The sequence below is a fragment of the Rhamphochromis sp. 'chilingali' genome (genome assembly GCF_963969265.1).
Source record: "Rhamphochromis sp. 'chilingali' genome assembly, chromosome: 17".
Taxonomy (NCBI): Eukaryota; Metazoa; Chordata; class Actinopteri; order Cichliformes; family Cichlidae; genus Rhamphochromis; species Rhamphochromis sp. 'chilingali'.
In genome coordinates, this window is record NC_137944.1 from 26,488,442 (window position 1) to 26,505,781 (window position 17,340).

General features: G+C 39.5%; 1 protein-coding gene across 1 annotated transcript in view; it reads right to left on the reverse strand.

The window, feature by feature from the left end:
- The window catches only part of epha10 (EPH receptor A10), a 170,684-nt gene extending 154,877 nt beyond the window's left edge, over positions 1 to 15,807 (reverse strand). Inside the window, exon 1 of the mRNA XM_080862529.1 lies at positions 15,596 to 15,807. Within this exon, the coding sequence (XP_080718655.1) occupies positions 15,596 to 15,674 (79 nt within the window). The 5' untranslated portion in view covers positions 15,675 to 15,807. The remainder of the gene's footprint in view (positions 1 to 15,595) is intronic.
- Between the last annotated feature and the right edge of the window lie 1,533 nt (positions 15,808 to 17,340).

Below are 17,340 nucleotides of genomic sequence, written 5' to 3' on the forward strand. Positions count from 1 at the left end.
CCTTTTTAGAAAAAAGTCAAATAGACTCAAATATAATTCTGTCTGTTTGCTGTCAAAGATTCCTTCCTGCATCTAAACGTACAATATTTATTGTGGTTGGCCAAACAGAAAAACTGTTCTGTTCACAGTTTAATGTGTCTGTGCAGATAACACCAGACTCACTGCTTTCTGCACTGTAAGTGCAGAGTTTCTCGTTTCACTCAATAAGTGGATCCTTGCTACACTCATTTAAGACGTGCTTTACGAGCAAACCAACCAAAGGCAATAACTTTACTCTTAACAATTATATGAACATTTGTCTGCTGTTATCAGATCACTGGCAATGCTACATAAATGATTAGGAGAGTTACATTGGAAGGTATGTTTATGAGACAGATTGCAATAACTGGGCACCCAAAACAGTTAGTCACGCATGCAAAAAGGTTTGCTCGCTGTAGCATCTCACACCTGATAAAGGAAAGCCCCAGTAAGAAAGTGTGCTTTAGGGTGCAACAATTTAGATTAGCCTTTGAATCCACCTGAAGCACGCAGCTTGTACTTGCAACAGTTGCTGAGGTTTATCCCCCCTGTGCCACACAGAAACAACACACACACACACACACACACACACACACACACACACACACACACACACACACACACACACACACACACACACACACACACACACACACACACACACACACACACACACCTTCCTTCTCCCCTTTGCTTGTGCAGTTTTCTCTCAGCGGCTTTGGCTGCTACAACTTGATTTGCACATTTTCCTCTATGATATAGCATCTGCAGTCTTACTCTACTAGTTCTTATCCTGGCATCCATCTGTGATGTGAAAAAAGCAGGATTCACCTACTTTACTGAGTCTGTATATTGCTTAGCCTTCTTTTACTATGCCAGTGAGAATATTTGATGCTTCAGGCATGATCATACACTTTATAAGTTCTGAGTGACAAAATTAGAGTACATGAGATCTCACTGCGTCAACATAGTACAGAGAAATAATTCTGCCTGGTGCTCACATTGTTTTGTTGAAGAGAAATGGCTGGCTGGTCTTTGAAATAACCGATTAATAAAATGCCAGCCTCTTTGATTGGCTGGCTGTCTGACAGATAGACAAAGTGCTATTTGCCTCTGACTAACTTGATTATCAGCTGATTTATTTTTTTTTTTTTTTGATTGACTGCTGGATGCCTCACTAAATGCAATCCTGGCTAGCAGTATTAGCGGTTGCTTGCTTTCCAGTTTACCTGACTAAATGACTGGTTGTTCAGCCAGCTGGTTAACTGACTAACTGATTGGTTGTTTGGCGTGCTGATTGGCTGGCAGACGAATTGACTTGTAAACAGGAAGGCAACATTTAAAACAGAGGAAGCTGAGAAACAACAGGAGCACACTCCATCCAACCATCCTGCACTGATGACACTCTGATTGCAATCAAACCCAGACAAACAAAAATATTCACGTGAGTGCACACAATGCTACATGTTCAGAAATATACTTAAAGTCAGTATATTAACATGAATGAAGGCATGCACAAAAAGCCTAAGGAAAAAAAAGTGGCATCCTTGGGTGGCATGGTGATGATTTTTGGATTTTGTATGTGTAAGCCTTCTGCCACAATAAAAAAAATATAGTTATACATAGTTATCTGTCTCTCTATATTGGGCCTATGATGGACTGACACCAGAAGGAACAGCTCCACTCCAGGTGTGTTAATGAATTGGATAAACAATTAAGATATGGATGGAATGGACAGAATCGATATAGTTAATGTGCACCGAGAAAAGGAGCTATGGTGATTATTTATCCTAATGAATTAATACTGGATCTGTCCAGATCAGCTCTGTGCCAAATTTCAGGCCAGGTCATTACCCCCATTATCTTCCTTATCAGCTCTGCAATTAAATTTTACTTAGTCCCTTTTCTTCTTTTCTGCCACTTTTGCCCTTTTTCCAAATTTTCTCAGCATCTCCAGTTCATTTCCTCTTCCCCTTCCTTAGTCACCCCTACAGTAAACTGAGCAGAATAAGTTTCATCCACCCCCCACCCCACCACTTAGCCTATTACTGTCTTTTTCATTCTCCTGTGCACTTTTGATAAACTGAGCTGATCTGGTCCCATGCTGGTATGTTAACCTTCCTTGCCACACACCACATTACATCCTCTGCCACCTACAAAGCTCACTCACGCCCAACCTCAACTGCTGATAAACTGAGAAGAGCAAGTCCCATGCTGGCATGTTAACCTGCCTTGCTCACTCACCTCATTACATCCTTCGTCATCTACACTTCACATACTCGCAATCATTCGCCCTCAACCTGGTCAGTAACACCTTTCATTAGAGATATTCTTCGCCACAGGGGGCTATCACTTCAAAGACGCCCTGCTTTCCTCTTCTGTGTCTGTGCTGAGGGGGTTCCAATGACAGGGTGCATGGGAGGGAGAAACAGGGTGAAAGGGGTATCATAAAAGTGACTGAGCCGGAGCGGCACGATTTATGTATTTATTCATCACCAAGGAAGCTGCGTATTAAAAGGTCAGGCAATTTTCCAGGTCAGCGCCCAAACCCACACGGTGAGGAAGCAAAGGGATAAAAAGGACAGGAGGAGAGGAGAGACAAGAGAGATAAAGAGAGTCAGAGCGGCTGAGATGGCAAGCCGGTAAAGGTGATATTGGCAGTTGGACATACATCAGTGCGTTCACACTTGAGGATGTTTTTGTGTGTTTATAAGCCAACTTTACCTGAGCACTCTGCATAGAGTGTTTGTTTGTGTGTGCAAGAAAGAGAGTGCATGTATGGCATGTGTATAGATTCACTTCTCTCTGCACACCGGCTGTGGTTAATGAGTTTGAAAGGCCAAACGCCTCTCAGAAAGATTAATGGGGTTTTCTATGCACAGGGTAATGGTTTACGAGGTCCAGCCGGACACATTTCCAACATGACGGCCATTACCACCACAGAACAGAAGAGGAAGGAGGTATCACAGGTAAAGACAAGGACGACATGAAACTGCTGGGCGATCACCGGGTAGAAAATAGCGTGCGTTAGTCATTCTAATCTATATCCTCGGCCATCAAAATGGCAACCATTCCTGTGCATGTGCACACAGCTTGGTAATTTAGATGACATGCATCACTTATTGCAATAGGCAGCAGCACTCATTACAATACTTTTTTTCTTTTCAATTTACAGTTTCAACAGGAATAGTGTTTTTCTTGAATAAGTTTTAAAATATCCTAATTGCTACATATTCTTATCCCAGTCATTTATGAAAACCTCCATCACTTGCTGTGTTTTTGAGCTACTCTATTTAGTCACAATCACCTTTAGATAAAGGTTCGGTGACAGCACAGGTATTTTACAAGACTCAGTAATCGGGTAAGAAGCTGTTGGTTGTAACATTTTAAAATGTCTCTATCCATCTCTGATGTAATCAAATTTACTTTATTTTGAATAGCTAACAATTTTTATTATTCGTTAATCTTGATGTTAAACACTATTCTGTATACATTTCTGGTATTTTAGCATTTTATATGAAGCCTAGATTCTTATTCGTTGTGCAGGAAGGCGTCACATCAGGTGATTTTTCTTTTCTAGCATCACCTGACCTCAAAAATACAAGCAGAGTCAAAGAATTATCTTCAGTAACAAGTCTTTACCCCTGACCTTCACATCACTGAGCCTCACAGATAAACTCACAGATAAACTCAGCAACCCTTTTAAAGCACCTTAAAAACCTACACGAGTGTAGGAGAAATTGTGATGTTTTGAAAACATCTTTTTGAAAAAGCTTTTTTTCCTTGCTTCCTACACTTGTGTGAGTGCAATCTATTTCATCTTCTACATGTTTGAGAAGGGGTGGGCAACTCCAGGCCTCGAGGGCCGGTGTCCCTGCAGGTTTTAGATGTGTCCTTGAACCAACACAGCTGATTTAAATGGCTAAATTAGCTCCTGAAGTTCTCCAGAGGCCTGGTAACAAACTAATCATGTGATTCAGGTGTGTTGACCCAAGGTGAGATCTAAAACCTGCAGGACACTGGCCCTCGAGGCCTGGAATTGCCCACCCCTGTGTTTGACTATGCATAATCATTGTCGATGAGTTACTGTAGTTTATATCTATATGAAATCAAATATTCCTTGATTATAATAAAGGAAATTTAGGCTGTATTTTACAGGAGTACATAGCATCCACTCATTTATTTCAACACATTTTACTAATCAAAACACAGCCTTGTGCATAGGCCTTGTTAAAAAAGTCTGAAGTGCTACAGTTTGACTCAGCTTAGAACTGCCTGTAACTGCCAAAGCTGCTATATCCCTGCAGTTTTGCACCAATATTACATAGCAGGACATATTGGAAGCAAGCACCACTGTAGAGGGGACAGAAAATCAGAGAAATTTAAGAAGAACAAGCATAATCCAGCATTTAATCATGTAAAAACTACTGAGTGCAGAATGATGTACAAATAAGTCAAAGTGTTTTTGTCCCCTGTCTTATGTGTACAGTCTCATCAGGTCAAACATGGAAAGCATTAAAAGGGAGCTTTCACAGGTCAGTCAGCCTCGACCAGAGGTAGCAACGCACACACTCACACAGCAGAGGAATGACAGAGAGACGGCTGGGTTCACTAGAGGTTTCAAGCATGACATGCGTATGCATGTTTACTGCTGAGAACATCTGTGAACAGCCTGAACAGAGTACAAGCCTCAGTAGGTGTGATTTCTCATGTGTCCCTAAAACATGCACAGCGTGTTGCTATTTAGGTCACATCACTCTTACGTAACATGCGGTGGACGAGTGGATAACATTGCCTCAGCTGCTGCCAGCCTGAAGGTTCCAAAGTATGTTGAAAGGACCTTCAACCCAAAAACAGAATTCTCAGTATTTTTTAATATATTAATATGAAATATTAAACTTGAAATTTTGAGCCCAACTCAGAGAACATCAGCTGTTGAAGCAGGTTTCCCAAAACATCACACTTACAACCAACTTTGATCTTAAGTGGATCGGACCAGTGGAACTCCTCTTTCTGTCGGCGCAAAGAAGTTATATATTTTAATATAGGAAAAGAAGTGCAATTTCAACAGTATATCTCAGCTTTTCTATATGATAAATAAACTGTGTTCCAGAAAATAAAAGCGGTAGAGGTAGAAGGAGTTTAGTTACTCATTTCCCAGACTGTCCTGTAATTATAAAAGAGAAAGATTTTGTTAATTCACAGAAAATGACCTTCCCCCCCACTGTGGATACACTTAAAAACAACCAAATATAATATATAGTAGATAGAAAAAATCCCTGTTTATTCACCATCATTTAATTATTTACCGGTTACTTAACTACTTTGTACGGTGGCCCTGAGAGGCCAAATGGATTGCAACTTAAGAAAACACCAGCAATAAGAAAAATGCTGCAAAAGCACACAAAACACAACGGAAATAGAAAAACGAAAACAGAAATAGGAAAAACAAAAACGGAAATAGTAAAAAAAAAAAAAACAGATTTCCGAACGCACAAGGGAAGTGTTTCTGGGGAGACAATAACCCGACGCACCAGTTGCAGGAACCAAAACATGTTAGGTAAGTGTGTTTTAATCTCATGATTCATATAATACTGATGACGGATTATTAGACTAATAGTCAGGCTAACACACTCACCTCTCATCTTTTGTTTCCTCGCAAAACCTCCACTTCTAATAAGTGTCTCCCAGCGCAATTCATATTTGGGTTCCTACAACTGGTCCGTCGGGTTATTGTCTCCCCAGAAACAATTCCCTTGTGCTTTTGGAAATCAGTTTTTTCCTATTTTGGGTTTTCCTATTTCTGTTTTCGTTTTTCCTATTTCCGTTGTGTTTTGCGTGCTTTTGCAGCGTTTTTCTTATTGCTGGTGTTTTCTTAAGTTGCAGTCCGTTTGCTGGGTCAATTCTGGTACACAGACCATAGGTTTGACACCCCTTAACCTTAAAGGCTTTGTGGAAACTGAATCAGTATTATCTCAGGTAGGCCAAAATTGACCAGACGAATCTTCAGCAAGTTTGCTATCACAAAGCAAAACAAGGTCCAAATTTTAGATTTGTAGCACTAACAGCAGGGTGTACAGTGGGTTGTATGCCCACAACAAATGGTAGAGGTAAGTAAAATTACACAGCATTGATCTTGTCATTTTACTTTTTTTATATGTGGTTGGTGCATGCCTCTGTCTGCATCTATGTGCTTTATACACATTCCAGGAGCTTTATCGCCTCCACGGCAGTGTGATGTGAATGCTGTAAGGCCACAAGCCTCAATTGAGGTTGATGGTCTCTAAGACAACACTTTAAAGGGAGGGCAACACATTTAACCTCAAGTTACAGCTCCTTTCCTAACATTTTCTACCAAAGCATGGTCTCTGATTTAAAAGGAATTGGTGCGACAGAGCATGCATTATCAAAAAGTCACATCTGCAAGTGGGTAACCACAAAAGGTCATTTTTCGCCCAGGGCTGGGTGATATCAAGTTTTAAAAGTATTGCATATAGCACTGCATAAAGCGCGTCTTCAGTAAAACACCTCCAGTGTTTGCAACTTACTTCTCACTGCACTCTTTGACTCATGCACATCTGCCCCTATTATCCCCCTGCATCTTAAGCTTGTTCTCAAAATTCTCCTGAAGCAAGAAGGCATAAAGAGAGCTGGTTCAACAGTGAATAACTCAAAGTTGAAAGCTCTGTTTTAACATTAAATATACACGTGCGTAAAGAGACACTAAGAAACACAGTGACTGCACAATCGAGGCAGCAGTACACAAACAACTCCTTCAACATGTGAAAAAGGAAACTGAAAAATATTATTTACCCAGATGGGTTTTCAAGGGCATGAATTTTGGACTGTCAATACATTTGGCCTGCAGCTCCTAGAAGTCTAGAGATGGAATGAGCAAACTCTTACGAGCTTGAAATACTTGCTTGAAATCCAGCTTGTTTTTCATACCAAAGCCTAAATGAGTGGGTGAGTTTGTTTTCACCACTGGTAAAAAAAAAAAAAAAAAAAAAAAAAAAAGGAAATGAAATGAAATGAAATGAAATGGAATGAAATGCTGGGAGTGTGAGGGTGGCAGACTGACTGAGCTCCACCAAGTTGTCAGTTCAATTCCCAACATGCCCACCCACATCAAGTCTCTCGTTAATGTTGTTACTGTTTACTCTCAATGCAAAACACCCTGAGCAGGAAAGTCTGCCAAGAGCACAGTTACAGCTTCTCACAAATACACATCAGTGGCATTTATCAACTTTAGACATCTTAGGACAGAAACGCCTGCCAACAAGTGCTCCTCTAATCCATTAGTATCCCAACAAGAGTGGTAAAAATGAATAATGTGTTCAGAGTATCCATTCTATCAGGTAGTCTTAACTCTGAAAATCTGTGGGTGGAGACGTTTTTAATTTATTTTTTCTTTTACATTTACACTTTTTGCATATAACCTTTGAAAAACCTTTAGAAAACAGGCCCTTGAGATGTTTACATAAGGCTCTGGCATGAAAGCACATGTGAATTCACTGAAGTATGTCTCGTTTTTTCTTCATTTTGGGCTTCAAGATTTTTACTTTGCACTCTTCACATCTTCAGCATTAGAGGATTTCTTTTACTCTGCATACTCATATTTACACACTCTCTATGATGCAATAATATCAGAGAGTTTTAGAAAATTTATGATACTACCACAGTGTCCGTTTTGGTTGAGTGTAACCCACTTTTTCCTCCATGTGTCTAGAATTTACAGATGTTCCCTAAAAAAATGCACATGCTTAAACACAGAGGTTATACATACTGTGATTCCTGTTAAGATAACTATTTCTGTATTTTAATGTTCTTGAATTTTAATGAGTTCAGGTTTTGAAAATATAACCACAGCATTTATAATATTTTTTATTTAATAAAAATGCTAAAGTCCCAATCTTACAAATTTCCTGTTGTGACAAACTGTTTAGGATGCCATCCTCTTCCACTTAGCACTGTTTGGCCAGGTTTGTCATTTAACTCCAATATTTAGTGCGCCTGCGTCAGCCAGCATGCAGCCTGTTTCAGTTGCCCCTGCTTTTTGTCTCCTTAATTTAACTTTTTCTTACTTTTTTCTTTGTTCTTTACGTAGTATTTTAGAGTGTTTGTTTGTTTTAATAGCTTTCTTTTGATTACATAATTTCCTTAGGGAGCAATAAAGCATTCTGATTCGGATTAAGACAAAATGCAACATCACAAGATGCTGTCACCTTAAAGAAAGAATGAATAAATATTCAGCTACTGTAGATTCCTAAGCAAACAGTTCACTTTTTCCCCCTGCTCTTTTGCAGAGAATCATCTGCAGCATGTCAACCCCTTTTTACCCACAGCTGGAAATTTCCAGGCAGGGAAGAAGGTAAACCTGTTTCATTTACTGAGAAGAACTACAGTTTAAGTGTTAATAAATACATGAACTGGCTAAGAAAATGACTCTCAGCTCGATGTTTTACAAGATCTAAATGTATATGACACACCGAGTGACAGTCAGATTAGGGTTGAATGGTCAGCTGAAGACCTGAACATTGTAGGGAATTCATATTGTTCACACTTAGTTGGAATATTTCTAGGATGTTTTCTGTCCCCTGTAAAAAAATAAATAAATTAAAAAAAAAAAAAAAAGTGGTATTATGGTGGCATAATATCAAGTTGAAACAAAATAGTCTCTGCTGTCCATGGACAGATAGCACTAACATTCATACTCAGTTTCTGATTTGATAGTTGTTTGCAATGTAGATCAGTTCAAGATCTAGCTCTAAAAATCAGAGGGGATGGAAGTGGGGGTATATTTTTAACCCCATTAAGCGTAAAAATAATTTAGCAGAGACAGAAACATGAACACCCACTTTAGCACATTGTATACTGGTGTACTGCTAATACACGCAAAGCAAAAGAAGTAATTAAATGCTACCATTGACATCTGTTAAACAATTAACTCACCTGGTATTTGTTGCTTGCATTGACACATCCACAAGAACCAGAACAGACATTAAAAAACAACAAGTAGAATTTCAAAGCAGTTTCCTACGGGTTGAATGTTTACTTGCGACTGTGGTTAGCTGCCAACAGTTTACTGATGTGACTGTAAGTCTCACGAGCAGAAGTGCTACAGTTTAGAAAAAAATGTTTTGAATTATCTTTTTCACTATTGACAACAGATGTAAAAGAGACATGGAAAATGTTTGAATTTCACACTGCAGTTACACATACCTGGGTTTCTTGACAAATTAAAAACATTATTTTTGACGGTATGCCCACCGATCTAAGTACAAAAATGCAAGACCATAATGTAACATATAACTGAAACATCACTTAGTCCGTTAGTTGAGAAATGCTCCATTATCACTGTCAACAGAACGGTTTGAATGATATGCTTCCATTTGTGAGTGATGGGTTTCTTTTATTTAATGCAGTAAATTGAAAATCGTTGGGTTTTCAACAGTTTACCAAAAGATTGAAACGTATAAAGAGATCATCTTGGACTTTAGGAAATTGTAATAGACCTTTTTAAACATTTTAGAATGTTTAAAATCACATATTCAAATTAAGGAAATGACTTGTAGGATTAATATGCTTAAAATAATCATCACTTGCAGCTAGTAACTAACTAATTAACTGTATGAATGTAGCACTGTGTTCAAAATATAAATTATGGTTCTTTCTTAATATAAATGACTATTAAATATGGTGAAAAACTGCAAATAATGCAGAGTTATTATAGAATGGGAAACAGAATAATTGTAATTTTCACTTATTTACTATGTGAAAAGCATAAAAATAACTGCTACAATGGTGCTGAGCTCAAACTAATCTACCCACAGAAATAGGTAGAAATAAAATGATGTAACCATTAACAGGAGCAAAACGTCCGATTTCTCAAGCTGTACACAAATGTAAACGTTAAATATCCTTGCACTGTAGATAAAAGTTTTATGATTCATTTCATACGGTTCAGTTTTATTAGATTTGTATAGCGCCAAATCATACCAACAGTCACCTCGAACACTTTATACTGTAGGGTAAAGACCCTACAATAACAGAGAGAAAACCCCAACAATCACATGACCCCCTATGAGCAAATTACTCAGGACTATAAGGCACTATATAAATGACAGGCAAACAACAGTTTAAGAATTGATTCATAATGTTTTTTAGTCTCTCACTGAGGTCTATTTAATTTCCTGTCTTTGCTGAAATACTTTTGCTGCAGCAACGATTCAATTAACCCACACGCAAATTAATAACATTTCATCTCATTTTAATAGAATTTACAATGTCAACAACAAGTTGGTCAAGCTACATTGCACTTTGATTACGCTCTTTCCAAAACTGCACAGTCCAAGGATGCTTTTCAGTTCTCTTGTAATAACAATCACAGCCTAAGTATGAAAGCCAAAATGGAAAAAAAAACAACCCAGACATTTCTCTCACGTAACATGGCTGCAAGCCAATGCGAATAAGTATGTGAACACACATACAGGCTGTGATATTCATATGCATAGATAACAACTGAAGGAGAGGTTTCAGCATAGATTAATCAGTTAAATGAGCAATTAATGTGTAGTCCATCTGCACTTCCTTCATCTATCATAGACAGCTGCACAAAGCCCCTTCGTAACTGTCCAATATGGCTGAAACACCTGCTAAAAACCCCCATTGTTCCCTCCTACCTCTAAACACACACAAAGATTGCTCTTTTTCTCTTCCATACACACACTCCCACCCTCTAGTGATAGCTCATTCTTGCGGACCCAGCAGAATAGCCCAGATCCTATAGTAGTCTCTTTACACTACACTGGACCAAAAAAAAAAAAAAGTAGGTGACCCCTACCGGTATCCAATACACATACATTACACATCCGCTCTCTTACACATGTAATTTATCAGCCTTTCAATTCCCGTGGAGTGGGGGGTAAATACGAATCTGGCTGAGCTGCTGAATTGACTTCTTATATTAACTCTTAGTCTGTTTGATCACATGAAACTTACAAGTGTTGTACAACAATGAGTGGTGGCAGCTTACAAGGCCCTCATCTCTAGCTCTCTTCCAACCGCCTTTATTCCCGTCCAATTTTCTTTCTGTCACTCCCTCCTACCTGTGTCCTTAGTCTTGAACTCAAGACACCGCCTCTCCCCTTTCTCTGCTTGTAACACGTCATTTTTGGGGTGAGGCTCCACCATCTCCCTCTCCCTCTTTTAATTTCATCACACCTGTGCCTCTACCCTCCCTTCTGCCTCAGCCCTCGTCTCGTCTTTCCAGAAAATGACAGTGTCCCCGAGGCCTTGACAAGAGAGCGCTGCACTGCTACGCCTGCCATCTTCACAAATCACTCTGACCTTTCATACTCACAGAGGTCAGAGTCATCTGATCTAACATGCACAGGTCTAAAGCAGTCCTTGCCAGCCAACGAGATGGTCTAGTGCATCGGTCCAGGGCCGTGGCAGCAGAGCAGAAATAACCTTGCAGTAATCACAGGCAATTAGCTCCAACTGATGCCTGGGAGGGTGGATAGCTACCCCTTTGCCAGTCTGGCAATAGCTGATGATCCCAATATTAGTAAATCAGATTGCTTCTAAGCACTAATTATAAGATTTAGTGATGATATGACATAGGAGTACAGTTTAATAAATATATAGATGAATTAAACTGCTTCCAAGTCAACAGAAGTATCTGTATCTAGATAAAGCTGTTTTTTGGCATTATAAAACGTTATCTATGTAATTGGCAGGCAATGTACACACATTAATCCAAGATTTGCCTGTCCTACTTAAACCAGTGCTTCAGTGTTTTAGCACAACACTTAAAATCAAAGATCTGTGGCCAACATCGGTGCAACAGTGACTGTGATAACACTGGATCTTACACATTCCATAATAATTAATAAATAATTTCAGCATTTCTAAGATTAACTGTCAACATTTTATTTTCAGTATTTCTGTTAAATTGGCTATTTTATTAAGGTTAAAGAATGAGGTGCATATGTTACGGTTTATCTGTTGCTTATGTGTCTAAAATGCTCACAATAATTGCTCTGGGGAAAATAAAAAGCCTCACATTATTTGTGGTAAAGTCAAACTCCAGACCAAACACAATGTAGATTTTTAAAGCGGTGCTGTTGCGGACGAAATAAATGGAAATATGCAGGTTGAAGCAAATTCTTCCTGGGCAATGCAAATAGAGGTGAAGATGTCACTATGCAAGATGAAAAATGCTTTAGCCTGAGCGTTTTTCTCATACCAAAACTTACTGACTTTACTTATGCATGGGCATACAGACACAAACTGGGGTAAATAAAAACATGAAAGAACCACAATTCCGGTTAAGGTCTGGGATCACTGGCTGAGCTGTCCACAAACGCACCTTCTACACAGTCAAAGGGTCAACAGGTACACTGGCACAGAACTCAAGATGTAGTCTTATCTCTGTTTTAATGCTATACCTTTCTAGCATGTAAAAACCCCACTGTTAAAAAAAGTCTAAAGTCTCTGAAGAAATCCATTAGAAATAGTTCAGTTCAGTCTCAGTTCTAAGGATCAGTCACTGCATTATAATGAAACAGGCACTTTGGGTATGTATGGATATTGTGGATCTATCATTAAACATGTTCGATCATAAAAATACTAAAATTGTATCACTAATATTTCAGTTTTACAATGCATTACGGTAAATAATGGTACCTGTAAATATGAAATTAGATATGGCATGCTGGTTTGGGAAGAGTGCCAGTATAATAAGGCTCTAGGTAAACAATAGACTGCTGCATGTCTGCCAAGAGCATAGTGCAGGCAGTTCACAACAGTCATTCTGATGCAGCGAGCAAGTGAACAAAGCTACGGTCCCACAAACAGGATAAACTCACAGGTTACGCTGCAGTTTCTGAGACTCTTCCACCTCACGTTTTCAATCACTCCACTCTTCTCTCACTCTGCCTCTATTGTTCTGTATGAGGGTTGTTCCCCCTCTCAGCTTAGGACAGGATGGATGGATGCAGAGGGAGAAAGGGAGGGAGTGATGGAGGAGAGAGAAAGTAAATGAGATCCCAATGAGATGCCAAGGTGCGTTAGCGGTGAGGTGTGGGGAATGAGAAAAGAGACCTGAAGGGAGGAGGAGTGGCTAGATTGACTGTGTGTAATGCGCTAGAGTACGATGGTGGACACCCGGCTCTGCCTGTCGGAACCCCCTGGTCATATTAGTGTTTGCTAAGTCAGCTAAAGAGGTTGAGCACATGCGCAAGCAGGAAGAAGATGGAGGAAAAAAAGAGGAGCAAAAGAGAGGAGAAATAAGAGGGTCATGTGTGAGAGGACGGGGGGAAACAAAGAAAAACAGGAAGAAAGAAAATAGAGGGAGCGCTAAAGGAAGGAACAACAACATAAGAATGTAGCTGCACATTAAAGAGGCAGGAAAATGCTGCTGGCACACGAGGGGAAATGAAATAAGAGCACAGAAATACTAAATGATATATAGAACTGGGAATAACAGCTACTGAAGGATTAGAATAGGCACAAGGGCAGACCAAAAAAGGGAATCATCAGGAATGCTAATCAAAGAGTGTGTGTATATAGATATATGTATATATATAATGCAATGCATTAGTAGATACAAAATTTCAAATGCCTAAACGCACAAATGCAATTCTCTGTTGAAAAGGCCGTCGTGTGCCTGAGCTTCTTGGTTAGAACTAACAGAATGCATGTAGACAGGTGGGTAAATTGCCTCATTTAATGTGGATATAATGGGGGAAAAAAGTGGAGGGAAAAAAATCTCCCCTGTGTTTTCCCCCCATCTCTCAAATCCTTAGGAACAGCGAGAAGAATTGCTGCCAATACAAGCCTTCAGGAGCACATTGCTTTCACAGCAATTAATCGTTGTCACAACATCAATTAAACAAAAGCTAGCATCCAAATCCGGCTACCCAGCATTCCAGAGAACCAAATCAATCTGGCAATGCTCTAGAGGAAATGTGTGTATGGGTAAATGAAGAGTACAAATGTGGGCATGTGACTTTTCATATGTGAATGAGTCTCTGCATGCGTGCCCACAAAAAGGGGCCTTTAGTACCAAAAAATGCCACACCATGTACATGCGAACAAGTGTATGTTTCATTAGAAAGCCTGCATGCAGGTGCAACGTGTGCATGCCAAGTGAGTGTGTGCATTTGACCGTGGGCTGCATGTGCGCCAGTTCTGCTCTAATGTGTGTATATGTATAATGTATAATGCATAATGCGTGTCAATGATGTATGGGTGTAAAGTGTGTCAAGTGTGCCAAAAGTAGACTACTTTTCTCAGAGTCAATATTGGTTACTATACACTACAGCTGCATGTTTGTTTGTGGCTTTACAGTGACTTTACACCTGAACCAGCAGCCAGAAATGCATGTCCATTCAGCAGCTTGGGTTAGGCTGAATGATTAAAATCTCAATTTGTCTACAATATCTTGGATAACTTGCTGGTGGTGAAAGTATTTACCTGTGGCAATCAGCCAGGGTGCTGGTAAATCACTGGACCACAGCAGTACCTTCCCAGCTCTCTCACACACCTCAGTGCAGATGCAAACGGGCAATTAAACAAGCCAGCAATCCACATCCTAATCCCACATCAGCATTAAATCTATATATAATCCCCCACTGAATCACACATTGTTCTCCTGCATAACCACTGTTTCATAACTTCATTTAATGCCGCTGAAGAGCCAAAGAGAGGAATTAATGCCGCCGCCTCGCTATTTAAAAATTGATGAAGAAAAATAGAAGGTAAAGTGAGCTGAATGGGGAGATTCATACAGTCAGATAAGCACTGAGTCAACATCTTATAATGCATCCCGTGGTCCGCGTCACAGCTTCAGTGACTGAGTATGAAAAGACAAAGAAACCAGTTGCACAAAGATGCCGCGACGAAAGCCTTCCGTACAAGTCATATCTTTGTGGCAACAGCCCGAGGATTTCTTTTTCATAACGAGGACGGCTGTCTGAACCAAACTCACTTCCTGAATAAATCATAAAGTAAATGTTAAAGCAAGCACTGGCTCTATGTGGGATCACACATCTGTCACAGCGCATAGTCTACACTTTGTGCCTTTACAGCAAAATCTTTAAACTTGTGCACATCACTATTTTTTTGTCAAGTTTACCATCTAAATTCTGTAGCACTGCTGTTAAAGAGTAATCCGTTGTTTTTGTTTGCTTGTTTTGTGACAAACTAATAAACTAAAGTGACGTGTTTGTCTGTGTTAAACTGAAAGATTAAAAAATCTGATCTATTATCCGGACGCTTGAGAGCCGTCGCTTTGAATTCAGCACAAATGCGTTTTCTGTCACACTACAGCTTTTTCAAACGCATCTATCGCTCCATTATCTGGTAATCACCGCCTCTCCATCTATCTCTCTAATGTTTTTCTTTTGTTTTTAATTAAAAGTCCGCCAACATTAATTTCCTCTTATGCACCTGCTTCTCATCACAGGATAAGTGCAAATGTCAAACTATCTTTACGGCGGACATCTGTCTCCTGATTAAGGCTGCCGTAGCCAGTTTGGGAACAACCGATCCGTTAATTTTTTTCACATACCTTCTTCTGCATTGTAGTCTTTCACTTCGTTCAGCAATAATATCCAAAGCACCGAAATCAGCGTTTTACGGAGATCCATGTTTCTCTGGCCAGTTCCGCGGGGCTCTTGTCATCTCTCTCCAGCCTGCGCGCAACGCACCGCAGCAGAGACGCACTCAGTGTTTGAATCGAGCGAATGCCGTCTGGGCAAGTAGTGCGGGATCCGGAGAGCCACGCGGCCTATTTGATATCTCGGGGGAGGGTTCTGAAAGGGAGATTGACATCGAGCGAGCGCAATGAAGTGGGACGCGGAGTAGTGGGTACTGCAGGGTCGACCTATCAAGGAACTGCAACCTGGAATCTTCACACCAGGTGTTTTCACTATCTAGAGCGAACAGACCCGAATCCGCAGTAGAGCTCCGTTTTCGCTTATGTCGATGTCCTCACAGAAAGTGACGTGAGTAACTTTGCTGAGTAAAGACCAGGGATATTTGGTAGTTATATCATGACGTGTGTTAGAGTTTAATGGGGATTATTTGCTTCTGTTTTCAAAGTATTTGTTCAGTGAGCAGCAATTCTGAGAGTAATGTGCAGGATTGAGGGGACGTCCTGAGTGGGAGGGTAAGGAGTCCTCGCTTAGCTGGTGTTGTTTCATTTGGATAGTGCAGGATTTTTTTAAATAATATATATGTAAATGTAGCAAAGCAAGATTATATATACAACATATACCATATATAATTTAAATCAAGCTAATTTAAATCAACATTGTAAAGGTTCGCGCTTTACTTTTGGTGGCTTTGAAAATACAGAAGTATTGAGCCAGCTTAGGCAAAAAACAACAACTTTAAAGTTGCACAGTGGGTTTTAATCTAATTAACAAAAACAGTTTAAGATATTACAGTCTTTTCCTTTCAATTAACACACTGACTTGAGATCATTTCTGTAATGAAAATCACTATCCTCCCCATGAGGGCTACATTGATTTGGTGCTACTTAAAGTGAGGAGACATGCTCATACCATTCTGCAGCAAGCAAGTAATATTTAGCCTTTTACAAGGTTTGTTTGTGCCTCAGTTTGAGTCCTTAAGACAGCAAGATGAATTAAAACAATGAAAATACTGTTTCAAGGGTTTGCATCATTGTAACCCAAAGACTATTACTTAACAGTCTCTTGTGTCTTCCCTCACTGTCATAGCCACATGCTGAAAGACAGTGTACACACACACACACACACACACACACACACACACACACACACACACACTACTTTGAATTGATCATTCTCACAGTTTAGCTTGGAAAGCAATACAGTTTATTGCAGATTGTCAAGCGAGATACTGTTTTTGTAAAGCGAGAACTAGTGATGTGAACACAGGTTGAAACTCCAATCAATGAAATCTTTTCTGAACGCTCAGAAGCGAGGCCTGCAGGAGATTCAAAGGAGCATCTTCCCTTTATACGACTATTTTTAAAGAAACGAAAAAGAAATCATCACATGTGCTTCATTCAAAATATGAGAACAGATTGATCTCGATGGCATGAAAAATGTCTCTACACAAACAGTTCATAAGATTGTTTCCATATAGATTCAGTTATTTTGATCTTGTTCATTTACATGTCTAACTGTTCTAGGTAGAATCACTCATTTTGTCACTTACTTAAACTGAAATTATAGCTGCATAAAACCTGATTTCAGAGTTCAAAATTGAAGCCAGAAGCTGAAAATAAATAATAATAATAATAATAATAATAATACATTTTATTTA